This window comes from Oxyura jamaicensis, chromosome 28, assembly GCF_011077185.1.
Source record: "Oxyura jamaicensis isolate SHBP4307 breed ruddy duck chromosome 28, BPBGC_Ojam_1.0, whole genome shotgun sequence".
Lineage (NCBI taxonomy): Eukaryota > Metazoa > Chordata > Aves > Anseriformes > Anatidae > Oxyura > Oxyura jamaicensis.
This window is the reverse complement of record NC_048920.1, coordinates 474,058-500,405: the sequence shown is the minus strand read 5'-3', so window position 1 is coordinate 500,405 and position 26,348 is coordinate 474,058. Positions and strand designations below refer to the sequence as shown.

The window sequence follows — 26,348 nt, the reverse complement described above, 5'->3', positions numbered from 1 at the left end:
GGGGGGGGGGCATCTGTGCTGCCGGGGGGGTCCGCGCGGGGCAGGGGGGCAAACCCTGTGCTCGCCATCGAAACCTGAGGAGTCGAGATACCGATTTGGGGGGGTCGGTATCAGGTCGCGATTGTGTCTCACGCAGATGTGCATGGCTTGGGCTAACGTTTTTTGGGGTAGGGCGGCCGGAAAACGTCCAAGGGAGAGGAAAGCTGAAACCCGCACGGCTGAAGCAGAGCGAAGCTTAAAATAAACGCCCCGTGCCGGGGCTGGGGGTGCTCCGGGGGTCCCAACGGACCGCAGAGCGTCCTTCGGGTCCCGCAGAGCACCCCACGGCCCCAGCAGCACCCCCGGGGCACGCCCGGGGCGAGCATCGCGGGGACGCCACCCGCAACAGCACCCTGCGCTGCGTCACGCACGGCCTCGACGGGGAGCAGCCGCGTGCCCAGGCTCCGATCGGCGCCGGAACGGCCCCGCCGCGACCACGGCCCGGAGCTGCACGGCCACGAAAACCACCCCGAGCAGCCCGGGGCAGCGCCCAGAACCGCGCCGGCACAAACACGAGCGGGGCCGGCACCGTGCGCCCCTCGGCCTCGCTCTGAGGACATCGTCTCCTGGTTCCTGCTGGGTTAAGCGAGGGGGGAGCGCCTCCGGACCGGGCGGGAGGCTGGGGACACCCAGGAGGGTCCCCGAGGTGCTGGGTGGCCACAGCTCGCCCCCCGCACGGCCCCCCCTGAGCCGGCGCCTGGGGCACGGGGAGCAGCCGAGAAAACAGAATTGGGCCCCGGGGAGCCGCCGCGGCCCAGCCGCCGCCACCAGCTTTTCCTGATTCCTCTGGCTGCGCTCCCCAGTATCACAAACAAAACGCCCGTCCCCAGTGCAAACAAAACCAGTTTGCTGCTCCAAGCGTGAATAACAGATCGGGTGTCACCTCGATGGACCCGGCGGAGGGGGGAAAATGTGCCCAAACTGGATCTGCACAGTAGTATCGCCTTACAGGGGAGGGGGGGGGACAGAAAACTGCGACCTGACAACGCAGCCCGGCTCCGGGCAGAGGGACGGGCACCAAGCGGGGAACCCGGGGGGGACGCCAGGGACCCGCGGGCACCGGGCACGTGCTGACGGCCTGGTCCTGGCCACCCCGAGTCCGCCTGCCCCGGCCGCTGCGGGAGCCCCCGGGTGTCCCCGAGCGCCGTCCCCAGCACGGGCTGCGGGGCCGGGGGGTGCGCTGGGGCCGCAGGTTCCCATCCGAGTCCCCATTTTCTCCACCGAGGACTCAAAGCGACAAGCTGAAAGCATGCGGCATGCGGCGTCCCGGGGGGGCCCCGAAGTGCCACCGCACGGGGCCGGGCTCCTCGCCCTGCTCGGTGCCTGCCTCGCGGGCTGGGTGGGGGGCAGCCGGGGGGCGCGGGCAGGCGGTGGGCGCCCGCTCCCCGCAGCCCTGCAGCAGCGGACGGAGCCCCCCGGCCCCGTTCCCCAGGGGGGGTGGGGGGCTCAGCACGGCCGTCGCTCGCCCCGGTAGGAAAAGAAAAAGGAGGTTACAAGGTTCCCCAGCTCCTGCTTCCCTGATGAATGCTAATATATATCATTTGCATGTTAAAGTTTGATTCTTTTTTCTTCTTTTTAGAGAATAAAATAGAAGCTATGTACAACAAAACAATCAAACAACAACCTCTTAAAATCCCATATAGTGAGTGTAGTTCTCAAAATAAAGGGGGAAGAAAAAGGATCTAAATGAATAAAATATCTCCCGATTTCCTTTTTTTTTTTTATCTTTTTTTTTTTCCTTTAAAGAGTGCCAGGAGGTTTCATTAAAGCTCGCGTTGGCAGGCGTCTGTACGTCTGTCTGGAGGTAACACGAGTTAAAAAATAATAATAATAATAATAAATGTACAGTGCAAAGTGTGATGTGTGTGAGGTAAACAGGTCTGGGCCGACCGCGCGCCGCTCGGAGCGCTCGGGGACCGCGGTGGCTCCGAGCCCAGGCAGCCTTTAATGAAACCCCCGGGGCTGAAGCTTCCTCCCCTCCCTCGCCCGCAGCGCCGAGCCCCCCGGCCTGCCGCGGCGGTGGCGGGCACGCTCTGCCCCCGTCACCTCTGTTGGCTTTGGCGAGAGGCGACGCCGGGGGCGGCGGGGGCGTTAAGGCGAAGCGTTGTTGGAGGTAGAGCTGGGGGGGGGCACGGCCAGAGCGGCCGGGGCGGCGGGGGGGACGCTGCCCCCGCCGCCCCCCGCCCCGCCGCCGCCGTTCCCGCTGCTGCGGCTGCCGCCGCCGTTGCCGCCGTTGCCTTTGCTGTAGGCGGAGGAGGAGGAGGAGGAGGAGGAGGAGGAAGGGCCGGGCGTCTGGGCAAACAGCACACCTGCGGGGGGAGAGCAGGGCTGAGCGGGGGGGCACCCAGCGCCCCGGCACCGTCCGCTGGTGGAAGTGGGACGAACTCCCCCAGAGGGGACCCCGCGCGTGGCCCCGTCCCCTCCCTACCTGTGTAGACGATACCGTTGATCTCAACCGACATGCTGATGCTGTTGGTGCCGTTGCTGCTCAGGCTGCCGGAGGAGTCCTGGCGGTTCTCTGCCGGAGGGAGAGCGGAGGTGAGGGACCCCGCCGGGACGCGCCGCGCGCCCCCAGCCCAGCCCAGCCCCGCTCCGCGCGGCCGCACTGACCTGGCGAGCGCGTGCCCTGGCTGTTGATGCGGATGCTCATGGGCAGCTGGGCCGTCATGGCCAGCAGGTTCTGCTGCAGCGCCCGCTGCATCAGCCGCTGCTGCTCGTCCGTCACCAGCGCCATCTTCTTCTCTGGGGGCTCCCCGGACTCCAGCTTCTCCCGCAGCTGCTCCAGAGCCACGGCTTGGGCGGCCGCCGCCACCTGCACGGCCGCAGCCTGCGCTGCCACCACCGGGTGCCCAGCCAGGGACACCGGGAGCCGGCTGGGCATGGAGATGGGGATGGGGGCGTCCTCCTCTGCGGGGCAGAGCGTGGGGTCAGGGACATGGCGTGGTGTCTGCGGCGTCCCCAGCTCCTGGACTCTGCCACCGCCCCCCCACCCCGGGCTCTCCATGTGTGCAGCAGGAGCCCAGCACCTTGCCCCCAGTAAGGACCGGGGCAGGGTGACCCCAACCCCAAACACTCTGGCTGGGGATGGGGGGATGGAGAGCAGCCCTGCGGAGAAGCGCTCGGGGTACTGGATGGGCTCTGGGCTGCCTGGTGCAGCGAGGGCTGTTGGGGAGAGGGCTGGACTTGATTATGTTTAGAAGTCCCTTCCTACCCAAACCATTCTGTGACTCTGTGCAACGGGCGCCAGGGTCCCCATCCCGCCCCAGAACAAGCCCTGGTGCCCCCGTGCCACCAAGGGAACCCCAGGTCACTCGGGGCTCGGGGAGGGGACCGGAATGGAGCAACCGAGTGCCCGAGGTGTGCCAGCCCCCGGCGCTCAGCTCAGCCCATTCTGGGGTGCTGGGGAGGCCTTTACCTTTCTTGATCTTCTGGACGGGCGCGATGGAGCCACCGTTGGTGGCCGAGGCCAGTCCCAGGGCCGGCACCGGCAGCTTGGGCGAGGAGAGGAGGCCGTGGGTGCCGCCGGGCGAGTAGGTGAAGAGCGAGCTGCCGAAGCCCTGCCGGCGGCCCTCCCGCCGGTTGCTGTCGATGGCCGCCTGCAGCTCGTTGGGGTTGCTCAGCCCCCGCTTCTCACATTCATAGGGGTACAGGTACTTCATGTACCTGCCGGCGGAAAGGCGCCGTGAGGCGGTGGCGGGCGCCCCAGCGCGTCCCCGTGCCCACCCCGCGTCCCCCCGGTGCTCACTGGGTGCGGAGCGTGAAGGCAGCGCTGGTGATGGAGGTGGGCAGGTTGAGCCCCTTGGTGATCTCCCGCCACAGCTTCTTGTTGATGACCTCCACCAGGCCGCCCTTCTCCGTCACCAGCATGTAGAGCATGTACAGGTCCAGCACCTGCTTGGCCATGATGGGGATCCGGTTGACGGGGGTCCCTGCGGAGGGAGAGAGGGCTCAGGCTCGGGTCCTGCCGGGGCCAAGCCCGGCGGGCGGCCACCAGAGCCCCGCAGTGAGCGGTGAGGGGGGAGCGGGGGGCCGCAGAGGGACGGCGGCACGCAGGGAACCTCGGCGTCTGAGCAGAGGCAGAGGGGGGCTTCTGCTGCTGCCTGTCCCCTGCACCCCGTTTTCCTCTGCAAGCCCCCCCCCCTTCGTTGCACCTCGCTCGACACCGGCCCCACACGGGGAGGAAATCGGAACTCGGAGACGTCGGCCCAGCCGCCCGAGCGGGGCCGGCCGTGGTTTGCCGCGCGGCGCCCAGCGACAGCCGTTATTTATAACGCGGGGGTCGCGCCGTGCCTGCGCCAAGCACGCACGCGGGGGGGCTGCCCCATCCCGCACATGAGGGGGTGCAGTGCCCCCAATAACAGCCAGAGCCTGAGCATTGGGGGGGACCCCAAAAATCACCCGGATCCAGGCTGGAAGGGGCTGGGGAGGGGTGCCTGGGGGGTGGGACCCAGCCTGGCGGTGCCTGGGGGCTGCCCCTGCCTGTGTGCCTGCATGCACACGCACACATGCACACACGCACACACACACAGGCACGGGCACGCATGCACACACGCCCCCACCTGCACCCCCCTCCGTGCTTCTTTGCCCCAAGTCCCGAAGCCCCCAGGCACCAGTGTTCCCAGTGCCAGACCCCAGCTGTGCCGGCGGTGAGCGGTGCCCCCTGCCCAGGCACCGCCGTGCCGTGCCGTGCCGTGCCGTGCCGTGCCGCACACACCACGCCGCGCTTCCTCCCGGCTCTCCCCGGCGCGGTGCCGGGAGGTGGCAGCAGCTGACGTGGCCTCTCGCGGCACCGCCAGCACCGGGCTGGGCTCCTCGCCCCGTGCCGCTGGGCAGCGCCAGGGCCCCTTCCCCAAACACCCCTGGGGAGGTTCTCAGCTGCCAGCACCCCCCGCAGCCGCCCCCCGCCGGGACGCAGCGTGACGTCCTGGGGACCTGGCAGGAGCCAGATCCGACACTGACATTCTCCTTTCATACCGCAGGCCAACATGTTCCAGACACAGACGGAGACTTGGATGCCCCCCTTGGCCCTAAAAGCAGAGCCAGGTTTGGACGGCGGCTGCCCTGGACCTGCCACAACCCCTTGAAGGGGCAGGGGAAGGGGGGGGAGGGCAGGCAGGGGGCGAACCCCAGGGGCCAAGCTGCCCAGAGGGGGACAGAGCCTGGTGGCAGCGGGCTCTGTCCAGCCTGGGGGGGGCAGCGCCAGGGAATCGCTGTGCCGAGCTCGTGGCGCAGATTCCAGCGGAGCAGGTCTGACCCCGGTTTGCAAAGAGGTTAAAAATTAACTACCCGTCTGGCCAGAGCATTAACCTTGGGTTCCAATGACATGCGAGGAAATAAAACCCAGGGATGGAGCGGGGCAGGCGGGGGGGGGGGCTCACCTCGCTTCTGCATGAAGCTGAAGAGGTCGTCCAGGAACTCCTTCCTCCTGGGGTCACCGTCCAGCTCGTACAGCTGCATGAGAGAAGAAAACCGCTCACGCCTCCGCCGGCAGCCCCCACACCTCTCCCACCACCCGGGGAACCCCCAGCGGCCCCTGAGCCCCGTGGGGCAGCGGGCAGGACTGCGGTCACGGCGTGCTGGAGGGCGAGGGGCAGCCGTGCCCGGCGGGACCGAGAGCGGGCGCGTGATGCCCTGACCCCGATCCCACCAGAGCACCGAGGCCGGGGCTGGGGGCAGCTCCCTCAGGTCCCTGGGGAGTGCCAGGAAGCTCTGTGGAGCTCCAGGGCATCGTGGGGGTCCGAGCGTGGAGCCGATGGGTGCCAGTGTCCCCGTGGGGATATTGGCAGGGGCCAGGCCGCTGGGAGCAGGGGGAGCCCCTCTGCAGCACGGCCTTCACCTGCCCCGACCCGGCCTTGTCACCGCGCCAAGGGGCCTCCTGCGGGCCCGCGGCCACGTGGAGGCTTTGGCAGGCGGCTCCCAGGTGGCCGAAGGGAGGGCGGCCGCTCCTCGGGTGCCCGAATTCCCAGGAAACCTGATTCAGTGGGAGCTGAGCGTGAAGTGACGGAAGGAGGCTTTCGAGAAGCCCAGCCCTGCACACGAGCTTTGCTGCCGGAGCGGCGGCGCTGCGGACACCGGGGGCGGCAGGAGCCCAGCCGGGGCACACGGGAGCCCCGGGGACGCCTGGCTGGGGGCGCACGGCGCCTCGGTGCTCACGCTGACGCCTGGAAACAGCCGCCCCCTCTGCAGTGAGCCCTGCTCAGGGTGCTCACGGTGCGGCAGAGCATGGGGCCGCCGCTGGCCTCGGGGGCCGTGCCACCACCACAGCCCTGCCGCGCTCCAGCCAGGGCGCGGGCGAGCGGAGGCGTTCGCCTTGCTTAGATCCTGGCCCCGAAACCACGGCGCTGCCCCGAACCTCGCCCGGAGGCTGAGCAGCTCCGACGCCGAGCATGCTGCAATCGGCCCTGGGCTCCTCCCGGGGACGCAGGTCCCGGTTATTTTTAGCACCCACTGCACTCTCGGCGCAGAGTGGGGCAACGCCGCGGTGCGATCCCTCCTCCGCACCTGCACAGCCCGAGGGAGCCAGCGCCGGGGCGGCAGCGAGCTCGTGCGCCGGGGAGCACGCCTGTGCCACGCTGCGAGGCCGTGTGCGACCGCGCCGGCCTCAGCGTGCTCGGGGAGTCCGGGGGCACAGCCACCAAAACCAGCGGCTGTGAGGAGCGAGGAGGACCCGGGACCCGCGCCCCGTGACGGGGACTTGGAGCCACTCCGTGCCCTCCTGGCTGCTCGCTGCCCAGCTCCGGCACGTGCCACTTTCCAGAGCTCGCTCCCGCTTCGAAAAGCAACAAATCTGCCTCGGGAGCCGGGTGCTGAAAGCGGTTCCGTGCCTGCCGGGGGGAGGCCGTGGGGCTGGCAACCTCTCCTCCCGCGAAAGCATTTCCCGTCCTGGCCCCCGCGCTGCCCCTGGAGCAAACCCGACAAGATTGATGTCGCCTCGCACCCTGCGCGGGGTCTGAGCCGCACACAACTGGGAAATGTTTTCATAAGGCAGGACAGGAAGATCTATGCGCGGACGCTCCTCCAGCGCCCATTTACGCTGGGGCCAGCTTTTGTCTTGGGACCCCACCCTTTGTTTGACAGCCCGACACATTCCTGCCCTGATTTATGGCGGCGAGAGCTGCCGGCCCGCCGAGCGCATCGCGCCCTCCGCACGCACGCTGCGGGGCTCTGCCGCTCCCCGCCGCCAGGAGCCGTACCCCAGCCACGCAGAACCCCCCCCCCCCCGGGAAAGGGAATCATCTGGTGGCAGAGAGGGGGCTCCATGGGGGGACAGCGGGCGGTGGCCGCTGCGGGGGGCTCCCAGCCCCTCCGGGCGCCCTGGGGCCGCGCGGACGTGGCCGAGGATGCGGCAGGGAGGACGCCGCAGCCCCCAGCCCCCCCCCCCCCCCCCGTGCCGAGCCGCGCTCGCTTTTCTCAATGACGATTTTGAACAACTGCCAGCGGGGCCGCGGGCGGCGGGGAGGGGGCTATAAATACGAGCACGTCACCCCGCTGGCACGCACCGCGGGGCCGCGCACCGCACGCCGGCACATCGCCGCGTTTACCAGGGACCGATCCGACCCCCAGTGGGTGTGCCTGGCACGCGGACCCGGCAGCACCGAGCGGTGGGGTGGGGTGCGACCCCCCCCAAACCCCCCCGGAGGCTGCCCGCGGGGCTGAATTCCTCGCCCGCCGGCGTCGATCAAAGGGATCAATGAGGCCGAGCCGATAACAGGGAAGGGCGCTACAGGAAAGCCATAAACCCGCAGTTCCCCTGGAAACCTTGCAAAAGCTCGCCCGGCCCCTGAGCAAACAGCCGGGGAGAGGTCAGGAGCCGTCGTTACCGCTGACCCCTTCTGAGCCCCCCCTCGCCCCCCCCAGCGCCCGCTGCCCCTGCAGCAGGAGAAGGGCGGCGATGCCACGTGGGCCCCGTGGGTGCCGCGGTCCCCACGGGAGTGCCGGGAGCCGAGGTCCCAATGCAGGGGGAGCCCGGGGGGGGGGCAGAGCAGAGCCCCCCGGCAGGGCAGGGGCAGCTCCTGGCGGCGTGCAGGATGCGGCCGGCGCAGCTTTTTGGCAGAGGGCTGCTCCCGACCAGCTGAGGGCTGCTGGGCCCCCGCCAATCCAGCCTCCCCTGTTTCCTGCAGCGCCTTGGAAAGCCGCACGCGGAGGGAGGGTTTCCCCTGCGCCGCTGCTGAGCGTCTCGGGCCCACGGCAGCACCGCGCTGGGCGAGCCCCGAGCTGGCCCCGTGCCCCCTGTCCCCCGCTAACGGGGATGGGCCACGGGACGGGAGTTGGGACTGGATCTGGACCAGAGGGGGCCCCGTGCCAGGAGCCGGCACCGTTGCACCGCGGCCGGGATGCTGCGGCCACCCGCCCCGGCACGGACGGCTGCGGTGAGCTCAGGGCATGGCATCGCCCCTCGTTCTGCCCTCCCCAGCTGCCCTGCGGAAACGGGAGGAGGCTGAAGCCGTGGGGAGGCCAGGAGCAGCACCAGGGGTGCTGCCGGCTCGTGCCTCCTCCTGCGCCCCCAGAGTCCCGCTGTCAGCAAAGACCTCGGTGCTCGGCTCAGGACCTGCCCCGCTTCTGCTTCTGCACCCCATGTGCTGCAGAGAGGGTGCCCACGGGGTGCACGGCTCCCCCAGCCCCGGTGCCGCCACCCAGACACCCCAACCCTGCCCTGCTGCGCCCCAGGACCGTGGGGACCCCGAGCCCATGGGGACCCCCCGAGCCTGCGGGGTTGCAGCAGCCCGGAGCCCCCCACGCTCCCGCTCCCGTATTTCAGACAAAGGAGCAGGGAGGAGGTGGGACGGGGAGGCAGCGGAGGCTTTCTCAGCCGAGCCAGCTGATTAAATACAAACCCAAGGAGGGAGAAAAGCGTCGCTGAGCGGAGGGGTGGGGGAGGCTGGGAAAACATCGCCCTCGTGCTCGGCTCTGCCGGAGCGGGGGAGGAAAAAGGGAAACGCAAAGGAACAAAAGTGCCAGGAAGGAGCCGCAGCAGGCAGGAGCGCTGCGAGCAGCCCTGCGGGCAGGGCCCGGGGCCGGCTCCGACACCACGGGGTGACCGTGCCCGTGGGGCTGCCACCAGCGCCCGGTGCCCCCGGCACAGCACCGGCACCAGACCCGGCGCCAGCAGCACGGCCAGCTCAGAGCAGCACCCGGCGTGGCGCGAGGGTCACGAGCAGCCAATTAACCTGCAGGGCTCTAAAAATTGATTAGCCATTTATTAAAACATCGCCTCATTCAATTTTTATAAGGACAGCTCTTAAATAAAGTTTCTCGGGGCCTCTCACCGGGCCGCTAGGGCTGAGAGGGATGCGTGGGTGGAAATCTGCAGCCAGGGTTGGGAAGAGACAAGCGCTGCCCCTCTGCCCTCCCACTCCGGACGGGGGCCTGGCGCTGCCTGGTGCGGCTCCCTGGGCCCCCCCCTGGCCCCACAGGGCAGAAACGGGGCCAGGAAACCACCCCGCAACCCCTGCGGGGCTTTGGCAGCAGCTGGGGTCCTGCAGGGACCTTCCCCGCAGCCCGGGCATCGCCCCCCGGCCAGGTGCACCGGGGCAGGGGTTCAATCCCGAAGGAAATGTTGGACATACGCATTTAAGAGGATGAAAGAAAATTAACCGTCAGCTGAGGAAAACGTGCATCTGCTCAGCCGCAGGGGATTAGTGGCAGCGGGGCGGGCTGCCCGGCCGCGTGCGCCGATCGTTGCACGCACCTTTGATCCGAGGGCTCCTGGCGGGGAAAGTGCTGCCGGGGATGAGCTCTGGGTGTTCCCGTGCCCAACGTTCCCATGCTGAAATCCGATGGCCGAGCAGGTGCTCGGCACGGATTTTCACCCGAAATCCTGGGGCAAAGCTGCAGGGGACGTCTGGGCACCATCTGGAGCATGCTGCTCCGAGCCCTGGTGCCCTGCTGGTGCCGCATTTTGGGGCCTGGGGCAACCTCACTGGGGACTTTCCCTCTGTTCCCCCAGCCCGAGTGGCCCTGCATGCCCTCTGCCCGTGGGGGGTCCCCCAGCACCCCCAGCGATGCCGCAGCACAAAGGGTGCTTGGCAAATGCTGCTTGTGGTTACTGGCGAGGTGTCGACAGCACCGCAGAAGCCACGGCTCTGAGACGTGCCCGTGTGCGTGCCGCAGCTGGGTGGCACGGGGGGACGGGGCCGCCAGGTCCCCAGCACGCCCTCGGCTTTGCGGGGTCTTCTGTGGCACACAGGTGGCCAGGCTCGTCCCCGAGGGCAGGAGCGCGTCCCAGAGGTGCCCTGCGCCGGCTGCCCCACACCTCCAAGCAGCACCTGGGAGCTGCCTGGCTCCCGTGTGCCACCCGAGCACCGGCTGGGATGTGGAAAGGGACAGAAATCCCTGGACCCCCCGCAGGATTCCCATGCATCGATGGCATCCCGGTTTTGCCGGCCACCTCTGGCAAGGCGCACGCGTCCCCTCCTCCTCGTGCCGCGGGGACGCGGCCCAGCCTCGCATGCAGCGATCAGAGCCGAAAATAAAATCTGAGGAACCGAAACTCGTTCTCGTTTCAGCAGCATGCGAAACCACGCACCAGGCAGCCGGGCACGGCGCGGGCTGGACCGAGACCAGCAGGTGCCGAGCCGCGGAGCGCGCCAGCCCCCGGCCCCAAGCACGGCGCGGGGCCGAGCCGGGGACACGCGGCGGCCGGCGGCGGGGCCGGCTGCGGGGGCGGCAGAGGAAACGCAGCCCGGGCGCAGCAGCGTGTGCAGGTCGGTTTACACGGCGTAACGAGGGAGGCTGCACGGAGGTGGAAATAACTTAATCTGTAAACTAGCTGCCCCGACGATATCCTCTTAGAGCGGGGCCGCCCCCGGGACACCCGGCTCGGTGTGGCCGAGGAGGGGGACGGAGGAGGAGGGCGCCCACACCGGGGCTTGTCCAGCCCAGGAGCAGTGCCCGGTGGCACCACGGTCGCTGTTGGCACCGGGGGATTGCCCACCGGGGCTCCCCGGCAGCGCCGCGCTCCCGGCCGAGGTGCCGGGCACCCGCGTCCAGAGGGTCCCTAGGGAAGCGAAGGCAGGAGGAGAGGCAGGAAGGGGGCGCAGCCGAACCCCCGGCAGGATCCCAGCCCGGCGCTGGGTGTGGATGACCGGCTTAGCCGTTCAAACCAGATTACACGAAAATCCCAGCCCGTTGACTTTAAAAGGGCTTGCGGGACCGCGGCCCCTCGGCAATGCCAGGAATGCCGGCCAGCAGCGGCGGCACGGCAGCGCCGCGGGATGCGCCGGGGTCTGCTGAGATAACGAACGTGCCGAGCAGCCGCCCTGCGAGCTGCCAGCACCGAGGGCAATTAAAGCCAGGAGGGAAAGCGACCCTGGGAGGCTGTGGTCTAACGAGGCTCCCACGAGGCTCCCATGTAACGAGGCTCCTGCAGCGCGGGGCTCACACCGGAGCCAGGCGGGTCCTCGCCTGCGGCCGCGGAGCTGCCACCTGAGCTGCAAGCACCGCGGCCCGCTCCGGTGACGCAGTTCTGGGTTTCCAGGCCCTGGGGAACAATTGCCAAGGCTTTTTTCTCACCGCCAGGAAGGCTCAGTGCTCACCGCTTTCCTCCTTTCTCTTGCACGCCTGCTTGGGACGTGCGAGCCGTGCGCCGGGTGGGTGGAAGCCCCCCCAGGATCCCCCCCATCCCCAGGGATGGGTGAACCCTGTCAGCAACAGGCCGACCTCCTGCAGGCGCTAAAATGCTCGGGATTGCTGCGTTTAGGAAAAAACAACAACACAAGCAAGGTGCTGGAGCTCCCTGAGAGCAGAGAAAGATCCGTGCCGGCCAGCACAGCGCAGCAGGTCGCGGGGCACTCCGAGGCGTTCCAGCACGGCCGCCGTGACCGAGGGGCCGCTCTCTGCCCTCCTCCTCCCCGGGGCCGCGGCTCCTTTGTCCTGCTGACAGCGGAGGGGCGAAGCAGGGGCGGGCAGCGCGCGCTGCCAGAAGTTATTTAATGAAGAATAAACAAGCGGACGGTGCTTTCCCTGCTCCTCCCGGCCCGGGGCGCGTGTGCAGCCCCCCGCCCGCACCCACGCCGTCGCCCCGATGACCCCCGGCCCCCACCACGCTCAAGCCGCCACCGTCCCGCTGCAAAGCGCCGGCCCCGCGCCGCTCACGCTGGGGCCCGGATTCGGAGCGCAGAGGGTGGGGGGGGGGGGGGAGTTGATTTCTTTAGAAAAAGAAAGTAATTTGTAAAAACTAGACTGGAGGGTTGGTTACGAGCCCTGAGATATCGCGTTTCGGATGATGCTGCTCGAACGCGGTTTCCCGTAAAGCCGTGACCCGCTCGGGGCTTTGGGGCACCCGGTGCCAGCAGCACCACGGGTGGGGTTTGGGGTCCGCAGGAGTGCCCCGGTCGAGGCGAGCGCAGCCCTGCGGGGACGGGGGCACCACCGGCGCGACCCCCCCGGCTCGGCGGGCGTGGGGCTGCCGGGGGGGCCGCGGAAGGGGCCGCCCGCCCAGCAGCTGTGCCGGGGTATCAGGTTCGTATCGGCCAGACCGCGTGATGCGCGGGGCCGATTCCCTTTCCACCCCCAGCCCCCCCGGCAGCCGAAGGGCGAACGTCCCCGTCCCCGATCCCGCGGGCAGATAAAGAGCTCGGCTTAGGGACGGGGTCACCTCCCGCTGCAGGGGCTGCCCCCGGCCCTGCCCTGCGCGCGTGCCCCTAATCCCCCCGGCAGCCCCTCGGGTGCACGTGGCACCCCCCCCAGCGCTGAGCCCCCTCCCCAAAAGCGGGGTTCGGTGGAGCCGGGAATCAGCGGAGTGGCGGGGGGGGGCTCCCCACGAGCAGGGGCTGGGGCAGCCTCTCCGGCAGCAGCGAGGGCGCGCGGGCGGCCGTGCCTTAGGGAGCCCGCTGACCGGCCCGGCCGGATTCCTGCCGCCTGAGCTCAGCGTGGCGGGGCGCAGGGGGGCGGCGCGGGCGCTCCCCGTCCCCGGGGGCAGCCGGGCGAGGGCCCCTTTCCGGAGGGGGAGCCTGGGTACGTTTGCTGGGAGAGGTTTACAGGGTCGTCGGTGCCGCGCTTCCCGTCGGCTCTATTGTTCCCTCTGGTTCCCAGCATTGTCCCCTCCGCGGGTCGGCCGCCTCCCGGACCAGGGGGACGCGGCCCCACCGCAGGTGCCTGTCCCCCACCGGTCCCCTTCTCGGGCCTGGGAGGAGCTGGGGGCTGCAGGACCCGGCGGGTGGCAGCCCCTCGGGATGCCCTCAGAGGTGTCACTGCTCCGGCACCACGGGGATAATTTCCCAATTTCCCCAAAGGTCTGGGCTGCCCCCCCCGAGGCCACCACCACCTGTGAAAACCCCAAGCACCACCACAGCCACATCCCCCCCCCCCGTACCTCGCAGCATCCGCACCGAGCCCAGCCACAGCCACGTGCTGAAGCCCTCCCGCTGCGGCACACCAAAGCCGTGCCCCAGGGCTCCTCGCAGGGTCCCGCAGGGATGAAGGAGCCCATCACAACGTCCCCAGCTGGGCCATCCAGCACCCCTCGCCCTCCCAGGCCAGCACCCTGGTGGGATGGGGGTCCTGGTCCCCCCTGGTACTGCTCCCCCGGGGTCGTGCAGGGCCAGCAGCGCTGTCCCTGCCCCTTGGCACCGCGCGGGGACGCGACCTGGACCCCTGCCTTGTGCCACCGGCCAAGGGACGCGGGCCGGTGTCAGCGCCGACAATGCGGGTGTCACCGGGAAGCAGAGGGAGATGCTGAAAGGGCGAATTAGTCGCCGTTTAACCTCCCTGACCCCCCATTGTCCGCCCCGTGCCGGCCTCCTGCCCTGCCACGCAGCGGGGCCGATCCTGCCCGGTCCCAGCGCCGCGCTGTGAGGGCACCTGGGGCGCACGCGGCTGAAAGGCGCGGAGCAGGCGAGCCCCCGCCCCACGATGGATCGGCTCAGCCGGTTCTGTCGGCTTCAGTGGCAGGGAGGGGAGAGGGAGCAGAAGGAAAAACCTGCTGTGGGTCCGCCTGCTCGGAACAAAACCCCTGCCCCCCCCCGAGGGGCCCGAGCCGCTCCCGGGGGCACACGGAGGACGCCCTGCACGGGCTCGGGGCGCTCGGCATCACCAGCGCGCACCGGAGCAGCCCGAAGCCAGGCCCAGCCCCAGCTCCGGTTTCAGGACGGTTGGTTGGCTTGCTGCTTTTTTTTCCCCTTTTTGCAAAGGAGGAAGTGAATTCTGCTGCAATCGCGTTTTGAACAACTACTTCGGACAAAGCCGCTGCAGGCAGCTCGCGGGGCCCTGGCTCAAAGCAGCAGCGGAGCGGGGTTTTTGGCTGAATGCAAACACCGGAGCGTTGCGCGGCGTGCCAACCGGTCACCGCCGAGCCCAGACCGAACTTCCCTGGCGTCCCCAGTGCCCCCCCTCCAGCGGCATGGGGGGTCCGAGCCCCTCTCCTTCCTGTGCAGGGGGGGCTAGCCCAGCCCTGGTAGCGCCCCACATGCCCACTCCCTGTTTTGGGGCCAGTTCCTCTCTTTTAAGCCAAAAGCTGCCAGCCAGGAAAGGTCATTTGGAAGTCAGCTCCCACCAGCAGCGCCACGGCTGCCTGCAGCCCTTCGCCACGTATGTGTTTGTGCATGCCCTTGACACATGCTCTCTATCACACCTGACCCTGTGCAAATATTAATTCAGCGCAGTCAGTAAGTATTGAGAAAGCTCGTCCGAGGCAGCAACACCCATGCACGGCTCGGGCACGGCCCCGGCCAGGGATCCGGCACCGGAGCAGCAGAGCCGGGGCGGTCCAAGGGGCACCACCGGCTGTAGCCAAACCTCGTGGGATCGGGGCAGCCTTCCCCAGGCTTCCTGCGGGGATTCAAGCCTAATAGGAACGGCAGGCTGGGACCTGCGGGCAGGGCCCCATCTCCTGGGCAGGGCGCGGGCAGGGCGCGGGCAGGGTGCATGAGCAGGGCATGCGGGCAGGGTGCGTGGGCAGGGAACTCGAGCAGCGCACACAGGCAGGGAGTGCAGGCAGGGAATGCAGGCAGGGCATGCGGGCAGGGTGTGCAGGCAGGGAATGCAGGCAGGGCATGCGGGCAGGGAATGCAGGCAGGGCACGCAGCTTCAGCACCTGCGCGGGCAGAGGCGAGAAGGGGCAGGAGCGCGGCTGAATTAGCCGTTGCAGGCAAGCCGGGGTTTAAATTCCACCATATGTAAATGATCGTCTTAGAAAGGAGATCATTGTAAGCCAAAGCAGATGAGTCACCCAGGGTTTCCACTCTCAGCCCGGCAGGGCCGGGGATTTGTGTAATTGCAAATCTGTTCCTGAAATGCGAGGCCCCGCGCCTCCGTCCCGGGCGGGCGCTGCCGAGCCGTCCCCACCGCCGCCACGGGGCCGGGGGCTCCTGCCTGGCCCCGCCACCCCCGGCCCCGCGGTCCCTGGCGGAGGTCCAGCCGCCGCAGATGGTTTTGACAGGCAGCCAGCTGTGGGCCGTCAGCCCTGGGAACCATCACCGCAAATCTGCTCGGGCGCGCGGGGAAACCTCGCCGCTCTCGAGCGTGCCGGGGAGGGGGGGCGGCGGCGGGCACCGCTCTGGACCCCGTGCCCACGGCTCGCTTGAGATCCGGCACAGCGCCGGGATGCGCTCACTCCGGGAAACTCCGCATGTGGTGGTGGGTGAGATGCTCGGACAGGGGGAAACTGAGGCAGGAGGCAAAGCCCCTCGCCAAAGGGATTTCCAGCAGGTGCCTGCGCCGGGCTGACTGTCCGTGGGGCCGGGGTGCCCTTCCCCAGCTCCAGTCCCCCACCCTGGAGCGCCTGTGGGGCGAGGAGGGGGGGGATCAGCAGGGCTCCCCCTCCCCGGGGAGCCAGGTCCCTGCCTCCGAGCAGCCCCGACAAAGGCAGGATTATCATCAGCTCCACTTTACAGACAAGGGACCCAGGCGTGGGGAGATTAAGTGACTTATTCCGAGGGTCACGGAGGGGGTCAGGAGCTGCGCCCACGGCTCCCGGCACGGCGGCCGCGCGGGCAGGTGCCTTATCAGGGCCGTGCACGCGGGGAGCGGCCCCTGCCCCCCATCAAGGGCCCCGTGCCCCCCACCCCGCGATTGCGGCACGTCCGGCCGGCCCCAAAGGCAGCCTCGCGTTTCTCCTGCGGTTTCGGCCAGAAATAGGGCGATGGAGCAACGCTGCGCCCTTGCCCAACCGCTCCGCTCCAGGCGCGACTGTTTGCTTTGCTGACAAAGGCCTTGCTCTATTCTCTGCAACATTTTTTTTTCTTTTAAATAAACCCTTATTCCTGTTGGTTCAGCTGTGCCGGAGCCGTGTGGCGGCCGCCTCCTCTGCAGCCCTGCGAATCAGCTCCAGGGCTCCCAGAGAGGGGGGACGCCGGCAGGCGATGCCGGGGTGCCTCGGGGTGATCGGGGAGCCCCCAAGCCCGGGCAGAGCCTGGGGGTGCCGTGGGGATGGCTCAGCCAGGATCAGCCGCGTGGAGCTGTGCCACGGGGACTGTCCCTGCTCCATCCCCTGCTCCTGGCACCAAGAAGCATCCCCTCGTCCCCCAGCCTGGTTCCCAAGCTGGGTTTCCATTTCTGGGGAAAAAAACAGGACTGGGACCCCACGAGCTCAGCCCAACCGAAGGCAGCACCCGTGTGGCCGCAGGGCAAGGACCCCACAGCCGGGACGCCCGCGCCGGGGCTGCCAGGAGGCACTTTGTGCCTAAGCTGCTCTCGCTGAGGAGAAGTCCCTGACCTCCGGCCGGGATCGGGGGATTACGGCTGCGGGAAGGCTCCCTGAGCCGATTACCGGGCTGGATCCCTCGCCAGGAACACCCTTCAGCGGGCAGCAAGGAGCGGGGCGAGCGCTCCGCCGAGGGCCCGGGCCGGGGGCAGTGCGGGGCCGGGGGCTGCCCAGCTCCCCCCGCGCCCCGTGGGGACGGCAGCTCCACTCCTCGTGGCCAACAAAACCCCGCCGAGAAGCACAACCCCGCGCCTCTTACAACTCATCCACGTGCAACTCAGCTCCCACCCCAGCACCCGGTGCCTGTCCCAACCCCCCCCCCTATGCCCCCCCCCCCCCCCCCGTTGTTTCCTCCTCGCCCCCGTTATCAGCCCGCGGCCGGCCAGGCCCTGCAATCGCCCTCCTCCGGGCGCAGAACCGCCTGGGGCCGGGGCCCCCGCCTGACGCAGGAGCGGCCGCGTTATCTGCCCGAGCCCCCCGCCGCGGGCAGGAGGGTGGGAGGGGGCGGTGGCAGCACCGGGGGGTCCGGGAGCACCCGGCCCGGGGGACGAGGCGCCCCCTTCCCAGGAAGAGGCCCCTTCTCCCTCCCCGGGGGCGGCTCATCCGCTCGGCTCGCTAATGCGATGAAGCCCCGATCAATATTTTAAAGAAAGTAAATGGACCCTCCCGCCACCATTAGGAGCGGCACGGCCCCCCCGCCCCGCTCCGAGCCCCCCGGGGGGCCGATGGGCCCCGGCCCCCCCACGGTGCCGGTATCACTTCTGCTGCACTGACTCACGGGGAAGGCCCCCAGCGCCCGGCAGGGTTCACAGCTTGCAGCTTGCCATTTCTTCCCAGTTGATGAAAATCAAGATTTGGGGATTTTTGTCATTTTCTTTTTCCTTTGCTCGGCCCAGGGGGCGAACCCCACGCCTGCAGCCCCCAGCAGGGGCCTGGGGAGGTCAGGGAGGATGGAGCCGGCCGAGGGGGGGCCACTGGGGCTTTTAATGGGAACGTGACAGCAGAAACCCCACGACACCGGGGCTGGAGGCCTTCGTCACGGGTACGCGCTACACGAGGGCATCGTGCTCTGCGTTTTAGGCCAAAGCCGGGATTTTGGCACGCCCTCAGGACCCCAGCCCCGAGCACCGGCTGCATCCCGACAGCCCCCAAAAAACCACCAGCAGCGTCCCTCCCGAACAGAATTAGCGTCTGAGGAGCGCGGGGAGGACCCGGCTGCATTCAAAGGGCGCCTCTGAGCGAGAAATCGCCATTTCCTCTGCCTCCTCAGCCCCCCTCGCCTTCCCCCCCCCCCTTTCAGTTTTAATTGCCGGCTGAGTCATGTGCGCAGCATGAAACCATGCAGGCACCTGCCCCCAGGGCCGCGGGCCCAGCGCCGGGCGGGCGGCTGGACGGAGGGACAGGCGGGAGGCCGGAGGGACAGGTGGGAGGCCGTCCCCGCTCCCAGGCTGGCTGTCCCCGTGCCACACGCGTTTCCCGGGGCGAACCCCCGCGAGGGGGCCGGCAGCTTTCGGAGAGGACCCGGCGCGATTTCCCAGCTCGCTGCAACGCCCGTGTCGCAACTCCCCGGCTTCCTCGGGCCGCCTGCAATTACCCCGCCATTTACTGGATTGCCCCATCATTGGGAGGAAAATAAAAAAGCCACGTCTCCCAGAAAAAGGCCGGCTTGTTTTTCCTGCGAGCTAATGGCAGCCCGCGCGAAGGGCGCCGTCTAGACTTGCCCATAAAGCGCAGGGAGCGGGACGGGGCTGGACGCTGGCGCGCGAGCCCCTGCGCAGGGGTGACCGAGTTGCTTTCGTTTTGCCTTTTCTTTTTTTTTCTCTAACCGTTGCACTTTGAAACCCCGTATCTCGGGCGAGCTCTGCTCGGCAGCAGATAAGGGCTGAGGTTTTCGTCCCCCACGTGCCACCAGCGAGTCTGAGCCATCCCAATTTGGAACACCTTCAGAAACCTCCCGCCCCCCCAAAAGTACCAGCACCTCACCGCAAGCTGAGCCTCCCCCCCCTCAGGCTTTTTAAAGCTTCTTTCAAACAGGAACAGAGCGGCGGGAGGTCGAGCACCAGCCTGCAGCACGGCACGGCTGCAAGGCGAGGGAGCGCGTGGCGGCGGCACCAAGCCCCGCGGCACCGGGCACCCCCCGACGGCCCCACCGCGGAGCCGGGCGAGCAAGGGGCAGCACGGCACAACCCGCTCCTCATCCGCAGCGCGAGCATCTCCCCCCAAGGAGCCCCCCCAGCTCCGAAACAGGCGCGCGAGCACCCCGAGGAGCAGGGCACCCCCGGAGCCCCGCGAGGTGACGGGGTGCACGTCCCCGGCTCGCTGCTGAATCAGCCGCGCGCTCCCCGCCCACGGGATTAGGGCGAGGAGCCGGGCAGCAGCTGGCTTTCACATTCAGCACAGGAAACTCCAAAAGGGGCAGGGACAGGAAACTCCGATGCCGTGGGCTGCGAGCGCGCCCCGCGTTGAGGCTCCTGGTATTAGTGGGGCGCACTCATCTCTCCATCCGAGACAGAAAGGTCAGGGGAGGGATTACCCGCGGGGCACGGTGCTGCCCGGCAGGGCCCTTCCTCCCGCAGCGTGCCCGGGCTCAGCGCCGTGCCTGATGCACGCGGGTTTTTCCTCCGTGCAGCCCAGCGCCGGGCCAGCGTTACGCAGCACTTTGCCGCAGCGGAGCCTGAGTTTTGGCAGGCGCTGAGCCCCTCACGCTCTGCACCATCGCGGCCAGCACCCGCGGTGTCACCTGGGCACGGGGACAGCCCCCAGGGGGGCGGGCAGGGGCTCACCCATCCCAGCTGCCTCCGTTTGGCATAACCCCCCCGGCTCGAGGCGGGAGCCCAGACACGTCGGCATCGCCCGGCCGCTCGCACCGGCACAGCCGCCAGCCCCAGGGCCGTGGCGTGCCTCTTGGGGCGAGATGAAAGAGACGGCGACCGTCACAAACCTCTTCCTTCCCCGGACACGGACCCTGGCGGGGGCTCAGCCCCGCCGCAGGCTTTTCTAGGAAGGAAGAGGGAGGGAGGAGAAATAACGAGCGAGCACCACGTCCCGCGCGCGGGGCCGGGAAGGGACGCACATGGCGGGTGGGGGCAGCTCCGTGCTTTCCTCGGGGCTCGTAAAGGGCCCAGAAAACCCACAGGTCCCATGCACGGGGGAATCCCAGAGGATTGAGGATGCTTGGCCCGGGCTGAGCCCTGCTCCAAGCACCAGGTCTCGGTGCCCTGAGCTGGGAAAGGGATTTCCCTCCGCAGGAACAGACGCAGCCCAATCCCAAGCGAGGTGCTGCCGTGCAGCAGGACACGAGGATTGCAGCTACCCCAGCATGGGGGTGTGGAGGCTGAGCCCCCAGCCCCAGCCCCCCATTGATGCCCCTCTTTCCCCCGCTGCGGATCCAGCGCGCCCTTTGGCAGCCCCCCCTGCCCCGCCGCGCCGGGGGCTCCTTTGTTCTGCTGCCAGCGCCCGGGTCAGCGGCGAGCTGACCTCTGCCTGCGCAGTGGCCGTCCCCGGGGACGGGGAGGTGCCACACAACAGCTTCCCAGCCCTGCGCCTCCGCTTCTCCCCTTTACACCACATTCCCTCCTCCAGGGCAGCTTCCACACCGGCCGGAGCGCCTATTTGCAGGAATCTGCCCCAAAGCGGGCAATAAAGAACCACCACTGGGCTCGGGGCGCCGTGGGGCTGGGCAGGGCCCCCCAGGCAGTGCAGGGCCCGGTGCCACGTCCGAGCGGAGCTGCCCCGGTGAGGCAAGGTGCCGCGGTGAGCCCCCCTTCCCCTCCTCCCGCAAACGCACGCAGCCCAGCCGCGTTCCTCGCCCCCGGAGGGCACGGTTTGGGCACCACGAGCACGAGGCCGCACGCCAGCGGAGCGCGCCCTGCAAGGAGCTCGCCTGCGAGAAGAGAGGAACCCAGAAATAGCGCCTTCGTCGAGCCGCGCTTCCCCCCTGCGGCAGGAAGGCCAGCACCACGCTCACAGCCACGGAGCGGAGAAAACGCCCGGGGAAGGAGCGAAGCCCCCGCGGCGCCTGCAGAGCCCTGGGGACTGCCCTAAGCACCAGAGCTGCCCTCGGCCCCCGCCCCATTAAACCCTACGGCACGCAGGGCTGCAGCCCCTGCCCCAGCACCGGGGGGTTCCCCTAAAGCACCTTGGGGCTCAGTTAGAGCACGGCAGCGGCGTGCCAGGGGTCAGGGGGGCGAGGAAGCCACGGCGCAGCCCCTGCCCCGCGGAGCGCCCCTGCAGCGGCGGCAGCAGCGCGGCGGCGGGCGCATCCTGCCCGCGCTGTGTTTACATTCCTGCTGCTCCTTCCCAGCCCATCAGCTGGGCTGGAGCGCGTTCAGAGGCACGCGCTGGAGGACGGCCAGGAGGAGCTCCCGGCCAGGCGCCGCGCGAGCAACCCCTGGCCCCAATCCAGCGGCCGGGATCCAAGCGCCCGCGCGCTGACGCGCCGGGGAAGCCTCTCCCCGAGCGGGCGCTTTGCCTCCTCGCCTCCACCCGTGGAGGCAGAAGGCGCTCCCCCGCCACCCCCCCCCCCCGGGTGCTTCCACCATCAGTTGTCGTCATGCCAGGCGCTGCGACAGGCGGCTTTCCCTGGGGTGCCCGGGGCACAGGCAGGGACGCTCGGCCCCTTCTGCCCACGCGGTGTGGATGGGGCAGAGCCGCCTGCAGCCACCCGGAGCAGCCGCGCTCGCCGGGCACGGAGCCCCCAATTTCCCCGCGAGGTATCGAGGGCTGGGGGCAGGACGCGGGCACTCAGGAGCCCGAGCTCCCAGGGAGATCGCAAGGGTCCGGGACACGCTCACACGGTGACAAACAGGAAGATCACAGCTGTGGTATCTAAAAGCCTTTTCGCAGATAAAAAGATTACGTCCCCCACTCTCTAATTACAGGAAGTACAAAAGAGAGAAACCACAAGAAGACGATGCAGCGCCGGGAGGTGAGGATATGTGCGCACTCGAGACAGCACAGGAAAAGTTTGGTGTGTTTCTAAAACCCACACGTACGTTGTTAGAGCTACGGACGAGCCAGCAGAGCCGCTGAGAGCGCCAGGGCTGCCCAGCCGCCGAGCCTGGAGGAAAAGCGCAGACGGGGCCGAATCCTGCCCCTTGGCGCTGCCTTGCACCGTGGCACCGTCCCCGCCGGGCTGGGGACGCAGGGCACCGAGACGGCCGTGACCCACGGTCCTCGGCACGCTTGTGCCGTGCCCAGAGGTGCCGGGGGGGCTCTGCCGTGCCGGGGGCTCCCAGCACATCGCGGCCTGGGGAGTCAGGCACAGGCGCTCGCTCCCTCCTGGCACTGAGGGAGCCCCACGGCTCCCGTCCCATCGCACCCCGTCCACCCGGTGCCACCTCGGGGTGCCCAAGGCCCCCCGGCATCAGGAGGAGAGGGGAGCCCAGGGCACGCTCGGGGGCTTCCGCTCCCTGCCCCAGCACACAGCAAAACACTCGAGAGCCCGGGCCGCATCCTGCCGGGGAGGCTGGGAGTTGTGCAACAGCCTCCAGCCCCAGCGGCCGTTTTTCTCCCTGCAACAGGGAGGCGGGGGGACAGAAGCTCCCCTCCTTCCGAGGGTGCCTGCACTCTCCTCGCTCCCGGTGGCCCCTTTCCAGCCTGGCAGGGCCGTGCCAGCCGTGCCCAGGCGAGCCCCTGGCAGCCCCCAGCCCCTTCCCTCGCCCAGAGCTGGGGAAGGGGCTGCGGCCGCCGCACCCCTCCCAAAATGCCGGCCTCTCCATCTGGGTCCCATCTGCTGCTGTTTGCTCTCGCCCCCTCCCCCAGCCCTAAACTCAGATGTACTTAAACACACACATCAAAGGGCCGGGGCAGCCCCCGGGGAGCCCCGCTTTAAGCGCATTTCCTTCTATTAGCCCGGGTACCGCGGCCCCGCATCGCCAGGGGAGCCGGCCCCGCGTCCCCGGCCCCGGGAGAGCAGAGGGGCAGCAGGGCACTTCCACTCCTCCACTGCGTTTTGGAGGCGGCTGTGGAGGCTCCAACAGCACCCGCACAGCCCCGCTCCGCAGCCGGACAGGCATGGGGGGGACCCACAGGTCCCCGCGCTGCGTTTCGGAAGGGGCTGAGCCCGCTGCTCTGCGCCCCTCGGCGGGCTGGGTCAGCCCAGAGCTGCAGCCCCCGGCACGTCAGAGCCCTGCCGAGAAGGGCCCTGAGAGCACGAAGAAACCCAAGAATCCCTTGGGACCTGCAGCCTCGGGGTGTTTTTTTTTCCTGCTGTTTTCAGCAAGAATCCTCCCAGGTCCCCACGGTGAGCCGAAGGGCTCAAAGCCCAGGGGAGCCCGCTGGCTTCTCGGCGGCAACAAAGGCAGCGCAAGGAGCGAGCTGCGGCAGTGGCAGCCCCAGACACCCGCAGGGACGCGCGGCCACCCGTCCCCACGCCCCGGCGGCTCCCACCTGCTTGAACTGCTCCTCGTAGGTCCAGTCGCCGTGGTCGGGCGCCGGCTGCGGGAGCTGCGCGTGGCCCTGGGGGCCCAGTCCGGCGGGGAGCCGCTCCTGCCCGCCCGGCGGCCGCTGCGCCTCGCCCCGGCAGTGCTGCGGCACCGGCGGCTTGCGGAGCAGCAGGGACCCGGGGCCCGTCCGCACCGCCTCCGCCGAGCTCAGCCCCTCCTCGCCCATGTCTTCCTCCTCCTCATAGTCGTCTTCTTCTTCTTCCTCCTCCTCCTCTTCTTCCTCTTCCTCCTCCTCGCCCAGGTCCTCCTCGAAGTCCTCTTCATCCCATTTGCCCTTCCTGGAGCAGGGGAGAGGTTTGCTTAGCGCGCCCCGGGCTGCCAGCCGAGCCCTCTCCCCCCTCCCCGCGGCACCAGGAGGCCGGAGGACATCTCCACGAGCCTCCCCGTTTCCAGGCACCTCGCCCCATCCCTGCTCAGCATCTGGACGAGCCCCATGTACCAGCAGCACCCTGCCTGTCCCCACGGGGTGCTCCCCGTGCCGGGAGGCGCAGGCAGAGCTCGGCCAGATGGCGCCCAGCCCGCTCCCTGCCCGGAGAGCTGGGAGGCGGCAGCCCGGCAGCCCTGCATTATTTAAACCAGGCCGGGATCCTCTGTCACAGCCCCATGTGGCTCCTCGGGCAGAGATGAAATTTCGCCCCACGCCAACCCGCTGCGAAGAATCAGTGCGGTGGGGCGGGCAGCTCTGCCCCTGCGCTGCTGCTGCCCCGGGCACTGGCCCAAGCAGGGAGAAAACGGCCAAATCCAGTACTTGGCCCCAAAAAGTAACGGCTCACGTCCCAGCCAGGGGCAGCGCCCCGGTGCCGCTGCCGGCCCCGCACGCCGACACCTCCCCAGACCCCAGGTTTGGGCTCCCGGTTCTCCAAGCCCCGTAGAGGCTGTCGGGCTGTGCCGGCGGACACAACCGTACTCACAGATCCTCCTCTTCCTCGGAGCCCATCTCCTGCTGGTAGCCGCCATCCTCCTCTTCCTCCTCCTCCTCGCCGCGCTCCTCCTCCTCGGAGGCCTGGCTCTCCTCCGACAGCCCCGGGCTGGACGAGTGGCTGAGGCCGGCGGCGGCGGCCCGCATGGCGGCCAGGGCGGCCATCTGAGCCCGCTGGATGTGCGCGTTCTCGGGCTCCGCTCCTTCCTCCGAGGGGGCCGGGGCCGGCTCCGGGCCTCGGCCCCGGGCTGGGGTCTGCCCCGGTGCCGGCGGGGGCTGCGCCGGGGGGGGCGTGGAGCGCTGCTGCTGCTGCTGCTGCTCCTGCTGCCGCGCTTCCAGCGCCTGCTGCAGCCGGGCGCGCTGCTGCCGCTGCAGGTTCTCCATCACCGCCTGCAGCTTCATGGCTCTGCCGGCGGGCGGCAGGTCCCCGGCGGGGCGGGGGGCGACGCCCTGGGGGCGCGGGGGGCAGCGCCCGGCAGGGTGCCGCGCTCCAGGGGGGCGGGAGGCCAAGGCGGGGGGCTCGGGGGCGGCAGCCCTGCGAGGGGGCTGCCGGGCCCCCGGGAGGGCACAGGGGAGCTCCGCGAGGCCGTCGGGACACAACGCGCCCGCTGCGGCTGGGTCAGGGCGGGAGGACGCCCCCCTCGGCCCCCCCCCGGCTTGGCCCCGGCGTTCGCTTCGCTGCAGAGCTCCCGCTGCCGCCGGAGACGCGGGCTCGGGGACGCTCGGCCGTCTTCGGGGGCACGGCGCCGAAGTCTCCGCGGGCTCAACAGGCGGCCGCGGCCCGGCGCATCGCTCCGTGCTCGCCTTCCAGGCGCGTCCCGGGGGGCTGCGTGCAGCCGGCGGCCCCCCCTCGGCAGCGGCGCGGGGCGGGCGTCCTAGTGCTGGGCCGGCTCGGGGCGCAGACCTGCACGGGGAGAATTCGGGAGAGGGTGAGGAGAGGGCGAGGAGGAAGGAGTTAAAGACAGCCCGGGAGCCTCATTAATCTCCAGCTAATGAGATAGGGAGGCCGGGCCCTGCTGCTGCAGGGGGAAGGGGCCTGCCCGCCCCCGATAGCCGCCGGGCCCTCCGGGCGGCTGGGGACCAGCAGCCGCAGATAACGAGGCCCTGGGGCCGCGGGGGGGGCAGCGGCCCCCACGTCCCCCCCGGAGCGGGATGCCCGGAGACACCACGGACGGGCCAGCGCTGTCCCTGGGGAGCCCACTGGTCCCCGGGGGTGCAGGTGCCATGCGCAAGGGGCACCCGGGGCCCACGCCGAGACCCTCACCCCCAGCCTGAGGGTCCCAGGGGGGAGGACTCGGGCCTGGGACCCCCGCTCTGCTCTGCCAGGTCCCGGTGCCGCGGGGTGGATGTGCCCCGGTGAGCCCCGTGCAGCCCCGGTGAGCCCTGCCCGGTCCCGCACAGCCCCGTGCCGCGGCTCGGAGCCGTGCATCGAGGGGGACGGCGGGGACACGGCGGGGACATGGCGGGGACGTGGCGGGGTGGTGTCCCCGTGGGTCCCCACGGCCGCCCCTCCCGGGAGGGCCGCCCGCAAGGTCACCGGCTCGTCCCTCGCCCCGCCGCTAATCCCAGCCACAGAACCGGGGCCGCTCGGCCAGGCACCGGCCGACACGGCGGGAGCCGGGGCTCAGCCCCCAGCCCCACGGGTGCCGCAGCGGGACCGGTGCCCCCCCTGCCCCGATGGTTTGGGGACGGAAGGACCCCCTCCCCCCCCCCGCCCACTACCCGGGTCGCGGCCGCTCCCCCCGCCGCGGCGTTATCCGCCCCGGAGCCTGCCCTCCCGGCCCCGCTGCCCCGGGGAGCGCTGCCGCCAGCCCCGGCGTCCCCCCCGGAGGCGGGGGGCGGCCCGGTGCCCACCTCCCGCAGCCCTGCGGGGCTCCAGGACCCCGCGCCCGGGCACAGCCGGGAACGCCCCGGTGCCCCCCGGTGAGAGCGGGGCTGTGAGTCCCACCGGGACCCCGAACCCGCGGGGTCCCCGCTGCGCGCCCCCCACCGGTCCCCCTGGGGGGGGGGGGGCACCGGGGGTCCCCCGCAGCCCTCTGCGGCCCCGCGCCCTGCCGGACCCCAAGGGGGGAGCCCGGCCCCGGGAGCGCGGGCACGTGGCGGGGCCGGGAGCAGGGCGCGGCGCTGGGGGCACCGGGACCGGCCCCGGGACGGGCGGAAAACGGCCGGGGGCACTGCCCGGGATAGGTCTGCTCCCGGTGCCCGGTGCCCTTCCTCCCCCACCTCCTCCTCCTCCTCCCCCGCCCCGCTGGTCCCAACGCACCGGGCGGCGGCCGGTAACCGACCGGGGGGGGGGGGGGGGGGG

At 69.8% G+C, this 26,348-nt stretch overlaps 1 protein-coding gene across 1 annotated transcript in view; it reads right to left on the bottom strand.

Annotated features, from left to right (window-relative positions):
• Nucleotides 1-1,756: 1,756 nt before the first annotated feature.
• ARID3A (AT-rich interaction domain 3A) overlaps nucleotides 1,757-26,348 on the bottom strand; it is a 24,892-nt gene continuing 300 nt past the window's right edge. Inside the window, exons 2-9 of the mRNA XM_035348219.1 lie at nucleotides 24,036-24,947; nucleotides 23,069-23,402; nucleotides 5,418-5,490; nucleotides 3,785-3,968; nucleotides 3,455-3,702; nucleotides 2,650-2,946; nucleotides 2,468-2,557; nucleotides 1,757-2,348 (exon numbers count right to left, since the gene is read on the bottom strand). Coding sequence (XP_035204110.1) covers nucleotides 2,131-2,348; nucleotides 2,468-2,557; nucleotides 2,650-2,946; nucleotides 3,455-3,702; nucleotides 3,785-3,968; nucleotides 5,418-5,490; nucleotides 23,069-23,402; nucleotides 24,036-24,445 — 1,854 coding nt within the window. The 5' untranslated portion in view covers nucleotides 24,446-24,947 and the 3' untranslated portion in view covers nucleotides 1,757-2,130. The remainder of the gene's footprint in view (nucleotides 2,349-2,467; nucleotides 2,558-2,649; nucleotides 2,947-3,454; nucleotides 3,703-3,784; nucleotides 3,969-5,417; nucleotides 5,491-23,068; nucleotides 23,403-24,035; nucleotides 24,948-26,348) is intronic.